This window comes from Panthera tigris, chromosome F3, assembly GCF_018350195.1.
Source record: "Panthera tigris isolate Pti1 chromosome F3, P.tigris_Pti1_mat1.1, whole genome shotgun sequence".
Lineage (NCBI taxonomy): Eukaryota > Metazoa > Chordata > Mammalia > Carnivora > Felidae > Panthera > Panthera tigris.
The window spans coordinates 23,880,296-23,892,701 of record NC_056678.1 but is presented as its reverse complement, the minus strand read 5'-3'; the positions used below and the strand labels follow the sequence as shown (position 1 = coordinate 23,892,701).

At 42.7% G+C, this 12,406-nt stretch overlaps 1 protein-coding gene across 2 annotated transcripts in view; it reads left to right on the top strand.

Annotated features, from left to right (window-relative positions):
- Positions 1 to 12,406, top strand: part of CF3H1orf21 (chromosome F3 C1orf21 homolog) — a 227,123-nt gene that overhangs the window by 198,184 nt on the left and 16,533 nt on the right. For both annotated transcript variants that reach the window (XM_042975382.1, XM_007096228.2), the window contains one exon: positions 5,208 to 5,268. In XM_042975382.1, coding sequence (XP_042831316.1) covers positions 5,208 to 5,268 — 61 coding nt within the window. The remainder of the gene's footprint in view (positions 1 to 5,207; positions 5,269 to 12,406) is intronic.

Here is a 12,406-nt window from a genome sequence, read left to right as displayed (position 1 = left end):
GCCTTAACAGTTAGAAACAACCCAAATGCCCTTTGGGGCGCCTGAGTGGCTCAGTCGGTTGAGCTTCCAGCTCTCGGTTTCAACTCAGGTCATGACCTCAACGGTTTGTGAGTCCTGCATTGGGCTCTGCGCTGAGAGTGCAGAGCATGCTTGGGATTCTCTCATTCCCTCTCTCTCTCTCTGCCCCTCCCCCCATCAATAAAATAAACTTTATTTCAAAAAAAAAGAAAAGAAAAGAAATAACCCAAATGCCCTTTTACAGGAAATTGGGTAAATGAACCCCACTGCCTTCACACAGTGAAATATTAGTTAAAACTCACAACACTAGATGGGACCGAGGAATATAATAATAGGAGAAAAGAGTAAATCCTGAAAGATTACAGAAAGCATGATGCACTCTTTGTAAAGTTAAAAACAACTAAATAAATCATCTGCTTTTTAGAGCACATGTAGAGGCAGTAAAGCTATACAAAGGGGAAAGTAAGGGGATGTTGGTTCCCTTAAATTGAGGAAACACACATGGGTAGGAAGTAAATTAGCTCTAGGTTGTTGTCAAGGTCCTCGCATTCGTTTTTTACTTTGGCTTCATGAGTGCATATTATACTATTTAAAAAAAAAACTATATTCGGGGCGCCTGGGTGGCGCAGTCGGCTAAGCGTCCGACTTCAGCCAGGTCACGATCTCGCGGTTCGTGAGTTCGAGCCCCGCGTCAGGCTCTGGGCTGATGGCTCAGAGCCTGGAGCCTGTTTCCGATTCTGTGTCTCCCTCTCTCTGTGCCCCTCCCCCGTTCATGCTCTGTCTCTCTCTGTGCCAAAAATAAATAAAAAACGTTGAAAAAAAAATTTAAAAAAAAAAAAAAAAAAAAAAACTATATTCGACTAAATAAAAGTAGCTGTGCGTGACTATAAGCAAGGGTGTGTCATAATGTGAGGATTAGGATTAAGCCACTTTCCTGAGATCCAGTTGAGCAATGATGATGATGATTTTGAAGAAATAACTATTCAGGCCAAGATTTGCCAGGAACCCACTGAGTAATTGCATTTCATTTTTGCAGGTGAAGTATTAGGGAGTTAGGACCTTGTCTTCTGATACTTTTGTGGCTTGGGCTTTTATTATTGGAAACTTTTTTTTAAGTCCCTAAAAATGAAAGCCATATATCTTTCAGCTCAAACCCTCATCTTGCCCACCCTCTTCATTCCTTTGATTACTTGTCTTTAAGATTCCATACTGTTATCATCCCTAGTCTCATGAAACTGAGAAATCACAGACAGAAGAGTCTTTGACGATTCAAGGTTAACTCACAAGAGCTCTGCCAGCACCAACTGGGGGCACGGGAAGTGCTCCAGGAAAACGTTGTGCTTTCCGCGACTGAGTTTATTAGAAAGAAATAGGAATTACTGAAATTGTTAAGTTTGATTAGTTAAATCAAGTACCAGCATACAGACTTTTCTAAAAGACTTTTAGATCTAATTAATCTTGGCATCAGATACTCACTTTGTAAGTGGATTCATAAACAGTCTAATTATCCCTTTCTAATACCTTGAGGAAAGACAGGCCATGTGCTTTTTTCTCCCGCACCATTCACAGCCACCAAATTGTGCAGCAGAAAGGGCTTAAGAATCCAGTTATTACTTAAGGACTGGTTCTCACAGCGCAGTTTGAAGGTAAAAACTAATATTAATGCCATTGTGTTGATAGAGTTTCCACGTGAAAAGAGAGCATCCATGTTTATCCCGGCAGGAGACCACTGAGACGGATCATTTATTTCATCAGAGTGAAAATGCCATCTCTGTCCCTGTTGAAGGGATTTCAGGGCTTGCCTGTGAAACGAACCCACAGAGAACAGCAGAGTAAACCTCGCTCTTTCAGGTCACACCGTACTTAAGGTGATGTACACACAGCAAGGACCTCTTAGTGCCATTGGCTCCGAGCGGCCGTGTCTGCCACACTCCCAGGGATGGCGGAGTTTATCTGAAGGAGCTCATTTGGTGCATCGGGGTCTGATAATAAATAAGTCACCTTTCCATTCATCTTTCTGGCTAACACAGCCCACATACTATATTTCAAGGTGGCAAGAAGTCAGTCCATCTGCTGGGAGACACTTCTTGGTAGGTTTTGAAATGAGACGGAGGCGCCCGGGTGGCTCAGTCGGTTGGGCGTCCGACTTCAGCTCAGGTCACGATCTCGCGGTCCGTGAGTTCGAGCCCCGCGTCGGGCTCTGGGCTGATGGCTCGGAGCCTGGAGCCTGTTTCCGATTCTGTGTTTCCCTCTCTCTCTGCCCCTCCCCCGTTCATGCTCTGTCTCTCTCTGTCCCAAAAATAAAATAAACGTTAAAAAATAAATAAATAAATAAATAAATAAATAAATAAATAAATAAAAAATAAAATGAAATGAGACGGAGGCAGGCCGGGATATTCTTGCTCTTAGACAAAGAGAAAGCAGGCAACATTCCTGTATCAGTGGGGTGTGATGGTAGAGATGCACCGATGGAAGGCCAGTTGCCTGTGTTTGGGTAGAATTGTTTCAAGGCACACCTGAAAATGAAAATGGTATTTTACTTCTCAACCATTATACCCTCTACCCCAGAGTAAGGTTACTGTTGGTTCAGGTTTCAGGTAGGGTTGAAAACACCCTGTCTTGACTAATTCATTCTGGGTTGAGTAGCTTTTGTTCAGTTTGCTTTAATCAAGGAATGCCTTTTCTTTTTTTTAATGGTTAGAAAGTAGGTAAACTACACAAAATTGGAACCACTAAGGTTTTTGTGCTTGCTTACTATCCATGCATCTTGAGGTCCTCACTGTTACCTTTGGCATCAAGCTCCTATTATGGACCCTGAGCTCTGCATTCCTGATCCCAGGGATCTTGTCAGTCTAATATGTATATGTCTGAGTACTAACTAAGCACCCCTGTTTTCATGTTTTGATACTTCAATAAAGGAGTTAATGGAAGTTAGTAACAGTCATACAACGTTAGTGCCGGAAGGGACTACACTTCACCATGCTAACAAACTGAACTGCCTCGTGAGGGGTCACGAATCACATGAATTGAAATAGGGACCACTCAGTCAATTGATTAAACATTTCCCTTCCATTATACACAAAGCAATATATGTAAAAAACTCTAACCTAAAAGTTTCCACAATGGACATCTGATCCTAAAAATGCCATTTTTATGAGGTCTCTTGGAATCTCCCAGGGAAACTAATGTGTGTGTGTGTGTGGTCATCCATATTAAGATATATGTGTGTATATGCGTGCATATGTGTATGTGGTTATCTATTAAGATGTATCTATGTCTATATGTCTACATGCCTTTCTATCTGGGACCCAGAGCTGTCCAGCAACCTCATCTGCTGAAAGTTTGGCCAGGAACAGGGAGGATGCCCAGAACATGTCTGAGCAGCCACATTGACTGCCAGAATATGCCTGTTCGCCACTCACAGGAAGCCCCCTAGGCTCTCCCTCAGATCCTGTTTGCACTAACGTTGGACACAACTCTAATGGATTTGGGTGTGCTAAGCATGGGGCAGAAGCAGCTGCTGGGAAGAAAACTGAAAGAGAACCAATACCTTCTTTGACCAGAAGAAATGAGAGCGGTTCAAAGCAGGCAGAGAACAAAAGCCTATAGTTTAAGGCCACTTTGCTTAAGGAGAGCCAGCTCTCCCCATCTCAAGAGGCTCCAGGGAGTGTTCCCGTATCACAGAGAGAGATTGTGGTGTAAGGCCTTGGGAGTGGCTGCTAGTCATTAAGTGAAAGTCAAGTAATGTTTGTGATAGATCCTCTACTAAAGTTTAGAAGGTGTGCATTCAAAATGGCTCAAATGAAAAATGTTTTGGCACTTAAAGAAGTAAAACCACAGGGAATCTGGGAAAACTCAGGTAGGCAAAATGGCTTCTCCACCCAGCCAGAGAAGGAAAGGAGGCTGTTTAATATATTCTCATGCTCCCAGATTCTGGCCTGCCTTTCTAGCCTGCAACAAGAGAAGGCCTGTTTCTGAAACAGGACATATACCTCACTTGAATTATCAAGGACAGGAAAAATGACATGATACAGAAGTGAAAGTGGATTGCTGGTATAAGATAGTTTGTCATTTTCCTCTTGTATCAGAGCTGATGTCCTCGTGCCCCCAGATTTTAAATCTTGCTTTTACACACAGGGGAAAACCTCCTTCAAGCCCCATTATCTGTCATTGGAGGCCTGAAGGGTGTGGGGTCCCTTGTGCCATTCTCTGCGGCCCCTAAAGGAGGAGGCATAGTGCTAAGGGGTATGTCAGGTGGGCTGTCCCCTACACCGAGACTTGAAGGGAAGGAGCTATTCCAGAGCCACCCCTCCCCCCACCCCCAGCCACTGCAACAAGTAAGCACTAACAGTGAAAGAAGCGCGTTGTGTGATGTGTCTCTTAGCCCAGAATCCTGAACCTCCTTGGACCACCTACACCTATTTCCTGTCATTAAGACCATGTTGCCTCCAAGACGTTTTCCTCCCCACGCACTTCCCATCTGTGATTCTTCTCTGTTCTCCTTACCTTCTTCTGTTTTGTCTCCCCCCGCCCCAAACTGTGTCCATCTGACTAAGTAGGCTGTTAAATAGCATTAGACAAGCAAGCACACAGGGCAAGCGCTACTCAGATATGCTTCCTGACGCATTCCCACATCCCAGTGGAATTGCACTTCCCAAAAGGTGCATTGGCTGTCACCACTGCACAAAGCGTTCAGGGACAATGTCAAGTTCTTTGCCTGTTTGCCGCCAGCCCACACCTCTATGCTCAGCTGGATACCATGCTAAATACCAGTCTTTATAAAATACACATTTCACCATAACAACTTGGATATATTTTCTTTTTCCAGTTACACACAGTGTGAAATATGCCATGTACTGCTTGGCTACGCCTTTTTTTTTTTAACAAATGTGTATCTGAAGAAATCATTTGGCACACACCTCCCAGTAACATCACTATAAATAACATGTACGTTGAAAAGAAATTGTATTCCTTAAATCATAGGAACTTGTAGACTTTTATGCAACACATTTAGAGGATTACTGTAATGGCATTTATCCTTAATATGACTTCAGACTATCTCAGTGGAAAAGTCGGCAATAAATAAATGTCTGCCTCAAAGTCTAGGGACTCAGCGTTTTTCATTCGAGGAAGCTGGGTTTAAGAAAACATTGAAATACACACTTAACTACTCTCTGTTTTTTTTTTAGCATGCACATCTCTGAAAGCCAACAAGAATTCTTCAGAATGCTGGATGAAAAAATTGAAAAGGTAAGAAGTAAAAATAAATTCCTTGTTTCAAGGGAAATATGCTAACTGCCTCATGAGTTAAGGTAATAATGTTCTGGTTCCATGTTGCAAAGCTGTTCCTGTAAGAGTATGGGTAGAGAGTTAAAACAAAAGAAGCCCCCTCCCCCTGCCACACACACAAAATGTGACTGTGAGAATGTTTAGCGTATACCAGAGCATCCAAGATTCTCGGCTTGTTGACCATTAATTAATTAAAGTGTGTAGGGCCAGATAGGGTCTAGCAGTGCTAGTAAGAGCCTTTGCCTAGAGACAGAACATTGCTCTCACTGCACATTGTCTGCACGTGATGCCTTGCTCTCGCTTCAGACTGCAGGCAAGAAGGTTCTTAGTACCTGCCAGAACTTATGGAATGTCTGCTGTATACCTGACACTGCTCTGAGTTCTCCTACAAACATCGCAAACCTGTTACAGTCAATACCGACCTCAGGAACATGGCTCTGAGACACGTTTTATCTTCCTTTTACAGACAAGGAAACTAAGGCTCATAATATTTGAATAACTTACCAAGGTTTGCAAGGCTGGTAGTGGTCCAGTTGGAATTTCAGCCCACATCTGCCTCACTCCAAAGCCGAGACTCCCAAGTTGCTTCTCTAGGAGTGTGTGCGTTTTACAATGACAAGAAGATCTGTGTGGAAAATTGAACCCATACTTAGGATCTCAGAGTGCCATATGCTAATCAACTGAATGAAGTATGAAAGATGGTAACAATTAAAGGCTTACTTGCAGACTTGCAGAATTTAAATGCATCACCGCAGGGGGTGAATTTAAATACTGAAGTTATAAATCTGAGTATTGTCATTTGAAAACCTTGTTCTGAAGAAGAGTACAATCCTAAATTCAGAACATAGCACAACTGTGGTTAAGGCGTCATGGGCCAGTTTTGCCTTTGAATTTTTTCCATGTTTATTTTTATTTTTTACATTTTGTGGCCCTTTTATCTGAGCATTTGTTCACAAATTCCTAAGTTATGATACATATCACTCAATGGAAAATAATGAAGAAGGGCTTAAATTCACCAGTATTTCAGCAGCAGACCCCATTCTGAAATGGACCTCCTTAAAGAATAATTGTATAATCTTCTAATGCACCATTACAAGACCAGCAGATGTTACCAATGTGAAAGGTAGAGATGGGTGATGAATTAAAATGGTACTTTAATGCATAGTATCACTTGGCTATACATAAATACTGATTTGCATGTAATTTTTTTTCATTATTAGTGAAATCCTGGCTCACATATGACTTTTTAGATTGAAAACTTCATCTGGGAATAATTACCAAGTTTCATGTATTGGTTCAAAACCTGTTCAAGGTGTCAATAGCATTTGTTTTAATAAAGAAAAGCATAAAATAAATATTTCATTCCCACTGTAATGGTGAAGATCTTTTCTTTCTCAGTTTATTTGGATTTTTTTCCTCCACTAGCTTTTTGGCAATAAAAAGATCTTAGTAGTCAGAGTTAGTCTGTAAAAACCAAAACCTGAATAGTAAGTTATCTTTTTAAACAAAATTTACAAACCCTGACAAGGCATTTAAGATGACCTAATCCCTTTCTGGTGTGTTTCCATAATAGAAATTCTACCTCCTTGCACTCACAACTGGAATTCATTGTTTCCATCTGAAATCCGATTTCCCTTTTTCCCTTTGCATCCAGGGTAATGACGTGTCTAACACAACAAAAGCAAAGTGCATAACTTGATCATTTGTTGGATAGAACCGTCCCTGGACAAAGGAACATTTGTAGACTCAACATAAACAGTATTCTCCCTATAAAATACATTTATATCTGAAGAAGAGCTTTTATATAACCTGTGACATGCACCCAGTTCTAGATGTCTAGTGGAATTTTCTGTCGCTCTGAACCAAGCTTTCCTGTTTCTTCCCTCTTATCTAAAATTCACCCTTCTGAATATTGTGAACATGCTGTTCCGTGTACTATTTGACCATTGAGCCTCCAAAGTTAAAATGTTCCTCCTTAATATATGCATTTGGCTTAATACAATCCTCACCATATTTTATATAGCCCAAATTGGAAGTTGGGTTCTTACAAATTATTCTCCTGACTTTTCACCATTGCTAGATATTTCTTTGGTACAAGTTAGCATGGGGACAACTAACTATACATGCAACTCAGATCTGTTCTGTAGGTTTCCTAGGGCTGATTTAAAAAAACAAAAAAACTCAGAGCTTCATGCTGAAAATTGGAGTCATTCTAAGAGAGCTTGAGTTTTGAGATTTAATCTCTCTCAAAATGTCCAGAAATTGCTTTTTCTTCCTTAAACTGATAAGAAGTAAAATGGACTGAATGTGGGGAGATTTAAACCTGCTCTTCCTTGATTCTTCTTTTGTATTTATTGAATGTCTGCAGGATGTGGTTTCAATTTACCCTTCAACTCTTGACACCAGAAGAAATCTCTGCTCTCTCAAGATAGATGTAAAAGTACCATTAGAATAAAAAAACTAGGGACGCGTCTGGGTGGCCCAGTTGGTTGAGCCTCCAACTTAAGCTCCGGGCATAATCTTGTGGTTCATGAGTTCGAGCCCCACATCGGTCTCCGCTCTGATGGTACGGAGCCTGCTTGGGATTCTCGCTGTCTCCTTTCTCTCTGCCCCTTCCCCGCTCATGTCTTCTCTCTCCCTTAAGATGAATAAATAAACTTTAAAAAAATAAACTAGGACTATTAGGTGGTATAATATTTCTAGTGAAACTTAAATTTGGACTGCTCTCATTCGGAGGCGATCATGGTGCCGAGGTGCAGTTTACCTTTGCACCGCAGCTGGACCAGCATTTTCTAAGTAGTGGTGGCAAAGAAAAGAAGGTTGCAAAAATACATTTTGAAAAAGCTAACTTGGGACACCTGGGTGGCTCAGTCGGTTAAGCATCCAACTTGAGCTTAGGTCGTGATCTCATCGTGCCTTGAGTTCAAGCTGAACCCACATCGGACTCTCTGCCATCAGCACACAATTGTCACTATGAGCCAGGTCCTCCTGTTCTGAACACAGGTGTCTGTGGGGTCAGTTATTAAAACTTGAGGTCCGTTAACCAGGCAATCGGGACAGCTTCGTGGACACTTGGTACCATTTCAGGTGCTCTAGTGGTGTGTAGGAGGCCAGGACGCTGAGCTCCATCTGGAGATAACCAAGGGAGAGCTTTTGACAGAGAGCAGGGAGAGTTCCAAAGAGCTCTGTTTGATTGATTTACTTTTGCATTTCCTTTTTGGAGAGTAAAAATCCTCTGAAACAACAGGGGCACCACATTTGTTTTTACCTCATTATTTTTTACACGGATATCTAACTGATTCCATTGGAATCTATAGTTGTTTTGCCTGACAGTTCACAGACTCCTGAACCTTATGTGAAGTGGTGACATTTGTCTAATTTTGCAACTTAGAGAAAATGATAGTTTACTGCAGAGCAAGGTAATGATTTTAAATTCTAGTTTTTCATTGTATTTAGAGGAGAAAGAAGGTATCTAGATTATTAAAAGTTGGCCCCATGGAGGAGATTCTGAGTATACTGCCAAATACAGATTACATAAGATTTTAAGATATGCTTTCTTCTATACATTTGGGTTTAATTGTTAGAAGCAAAACAAGTAAATACATGTATTCATAGGAATTATAGTATCTTCTCTAGGCAAGAACAAGTATATATATTTGCTTTATGAGGATATAAGAATAGCTGATGACCAAGGAGTCTGTTGCCCCCCCCCCCCGCGAGACACCTCTGGGTGTCTATATAATATATATATACATATATACATATATACACACACACACACACACATATATATATATATATACACACATAATTTATTTATTTTGACAGAGAGAGAGGGAGAGTGGGGGAAGGGCAGAGAGAGGGAGAGAGAGAGAAAATCCCAAGCAGGCCCTGCACTGTCAGTGCAGACCCAGATGCGGGCTCAGACTCACAAACCATGGGTTCGTGACCTAAGCTGAAGTCGGACGCTTAACCGACTGAGCCACCCAGGCGCACTAACACCTTTATATTAAATAAAGAATATCTCAGTACACTACCACTTGCATCTGGTTAGTTTTTCTCAAGCAAAATTGTAAACTTTGTTGGTGGTGAGTATCTTTTTGGAATCTGGTAAAAGTGATAAAGAGTCTCCCTATAAAAATGTACATTAGTGGTGCCTGGGAGGCTCAGTTGGTTAAGCATCAGACTCTTGATTTCGACTCAGGTCATGATCTCACAGTTGGTGAGATTGAGCCCCGTGTTGGGCTCTGTGCTGGCAGCATGGAGCCTGCTTGGGAGTCTGGCTCTCCCCGTCCCCTACTCACACACACACACTCGCTCTCTCCTCTCTCTCTCAGAATAAACATCTTTTTTTAATGCACATGATATCATATACACTAATTTCTTAAGTCAAATGTCAGAGTTGTGTAGTTCCCTGGAGCCTATCCCTGGGCCCCAGGCCAAGAACCTGTGGATTTCTTTATGATGCATATGATTGATGTGCTTCCCTCAAATCCGGGGCCCATTTGCACCCTTGAACCTTATCCGCAATGATCCATATAGACGTCTGGTTTTAAAGATTAGAAGACTAGGGCTCCTAGGTCACTCAGTCAGTTGAGCATCCAACTTTGGCTCGGGTCATGATCTCACAGTTTGTGAGTTCGAGCCTCACGTCAGGCTCTGGGTGGACAGCTCAGACCCTGGAGCCTGCTTCAAGTTCTGTGTCTCCCTCTCTCTGCCCCTTCCCTGATCATGCTCTCTCTCTCTCTTTCTCTCTCTCTCTCTCTCTCTCTCAAAATAAATAAACATTAACAATTTTTTTTTAATTTAAAGATTAGAAAACTGAGTGCAGATAATTCCCATGCAAAGCCATTCTCCTTTTTTTCGTACTTTCCTTCCTTCTTCTCAAAAGTAGCTGAAAGTACTTCACCCCCAAGGCTAAGCCACCAGCATACCTAGTGTGTCATCTCACTTATTCCTGTGTGAGCTTGAGGCTACCACCGTTGACTGGCACTATTCATTGGAGCATTTTAGGGAAATGTCTGAGAAAGAACAGTCTGTGATTTAAAATCAGCTGATTTTAAAAGATGTTCATCTGTAGACCTGTACATCTGTTATTAAAAAGGCATTCACACTTAGAAAATGTTTGCATTCCTGGAGTGGCCTGATTCCCTTGGCCCCAAAACTAACCTAGTTGGTAAGAGAGCAGGTCTGCATTTATCAATTTATTCCAGGGCTCCTCCTCTTAATATTACATCAGCTCAGTCTGAACCATGTCTTGATCAGAAGGTGTTTGCTTTTCACCCGGTGAAGACAGGGTCTGGCTTGTAATTACAAACTCTGAGTGGACTGTGTGACCTCACAGCTGCTGTAGAATCACATACAATGTTTGAGAGGCGCAGCTGATGACAGGTTTTACTCCTTGGTGGTGGGTTTCAGGGCCTCCTCAGTGCCCACTAGTTGAGAAACATGGGACTGTTGTCTCCAATCCTCAGGAATGTGGCACAGCCTGCCCGTGTGTGCAGAGGAAATCATAGGGTGTACCTTCCTTCTCGCTTTCACTTCTGGTAACAACCAAGACCCTCAACAGCCCTCAACACTGGCGGAGAGGCCCTTGCTGGCACGTATACTTTGCAAGTGGGCTGGGCTGCCAGTAGCATTTCAGTAAACAATTTCTTGCTCCATGCTAAGCATAGTGTGGCCTTGCTTTTGCTAATAACCAGACCCTTCCTTGTGTTTCCCTTCATCCCTCTGCCTCTTCTGCTCTCTCTCCTGTATGTACCTTTCCTCATACATCAGCCAATGTAAAGCTATAATTACAAGGGTAAGGATGTGACTCAGTCCTGTTTTGTTTTTCTCCGTACTGAAGAGTCGTGGTGATGATGTTGGTGTAGGAACCACTGGCAAAGGGTGCACATGCTCTGGGCTCCCATCCTAGCGCTCCCAGGTAGCCGAGAGTAATAGACGGTGCAGCCAAGGAAGAGAAAGGAGGCGACAGATCTGGAAGACATGCAGCACACACAGTCTCTGCTCACTTTCTTTTCTCCGGAGGGCTTGATGTTCAGAGAGTTCTTGAGGTGCTGTCGGCCTGGCTCTTTAGGGAGCAGCCGAGGAGAAGAGTTCAGAGTCCAGAACAGTGTAGTACAGGAATGCAAATAAGAACCATTCCATTTTAATGAATGAAGTGTGGCCAGCAGTGCTCTGAACCCCACGGTAATGTGCGGCGCGATCCATGGATGGTGTCATGTTGCTGTGGGTGCGGTACTTAGGCCAGGGGAGGTACCATTCAGAACAGAAAGACGGTGACACTGGTGTGTGTCATTCCCTTGTTCCCATTCGGTTTCTCCTTCCTGTCCTCTTCTCAGGCTGTTTCCCTTCCTCTCCATGGCCCTTCCACTCACTGCGTTCGGCAGCCGCGGGCATTGTCCTAGCCCTACAGAGAGTTTGCGGAGATAGAGAGGGTGCCAACCTCTATGACTGCTGCTTTTTTATGTACGAGTCTCTAAAAGGACTCAAAGAATTAAACAGGGAGTTTCCTTAGGATAAGAATTGGGTCTCATTTGTCTTTGTTTCTTCAGAACCTAGCACAGGGCCTGGGACTGAACAGATACTTACTAATCTTGTTGAATGAGAGAGAGCATGGCACAAATAAGACAAGTGGGCTTAGCAGAAGTGAAAGCCTACAAAGGAAGGAGGTGTGGTCAGGCAGACTCCTCCAGCAGAGGGCTCAGCAAGATTGGAAGTGTTCTTAACAAAGAACAGCAGAGCAGGTAGACAGCGGGGACAATGCCAAGACCTGGACTGAGAGAGGTCGAGGAACGAAGCAGCACCAGGTAAGAGAAAGAACCTGTGCTTCCAACCTGGGCCAGATCTGAGGGCCACCTCTAGTCTTAGCTGTGTGACCCCAGGCTAATTGTTTAACCTTTCTGATCCTCTGGTTCGCCACCAAACAAATTTGCATAATAATACCAACTTGTCTGGGAAATTGAAGATCATTCACCAAAGAGCCTCTAGCAGAGAGTTTGAAATGCGCTCTGTGATCGGTAGCTCTTATTTTGATTGAAGTTGTTTGTATCCTCATCATCAAGGCTATTTGTTGAAATTGAGAGGGGTTGCGAGG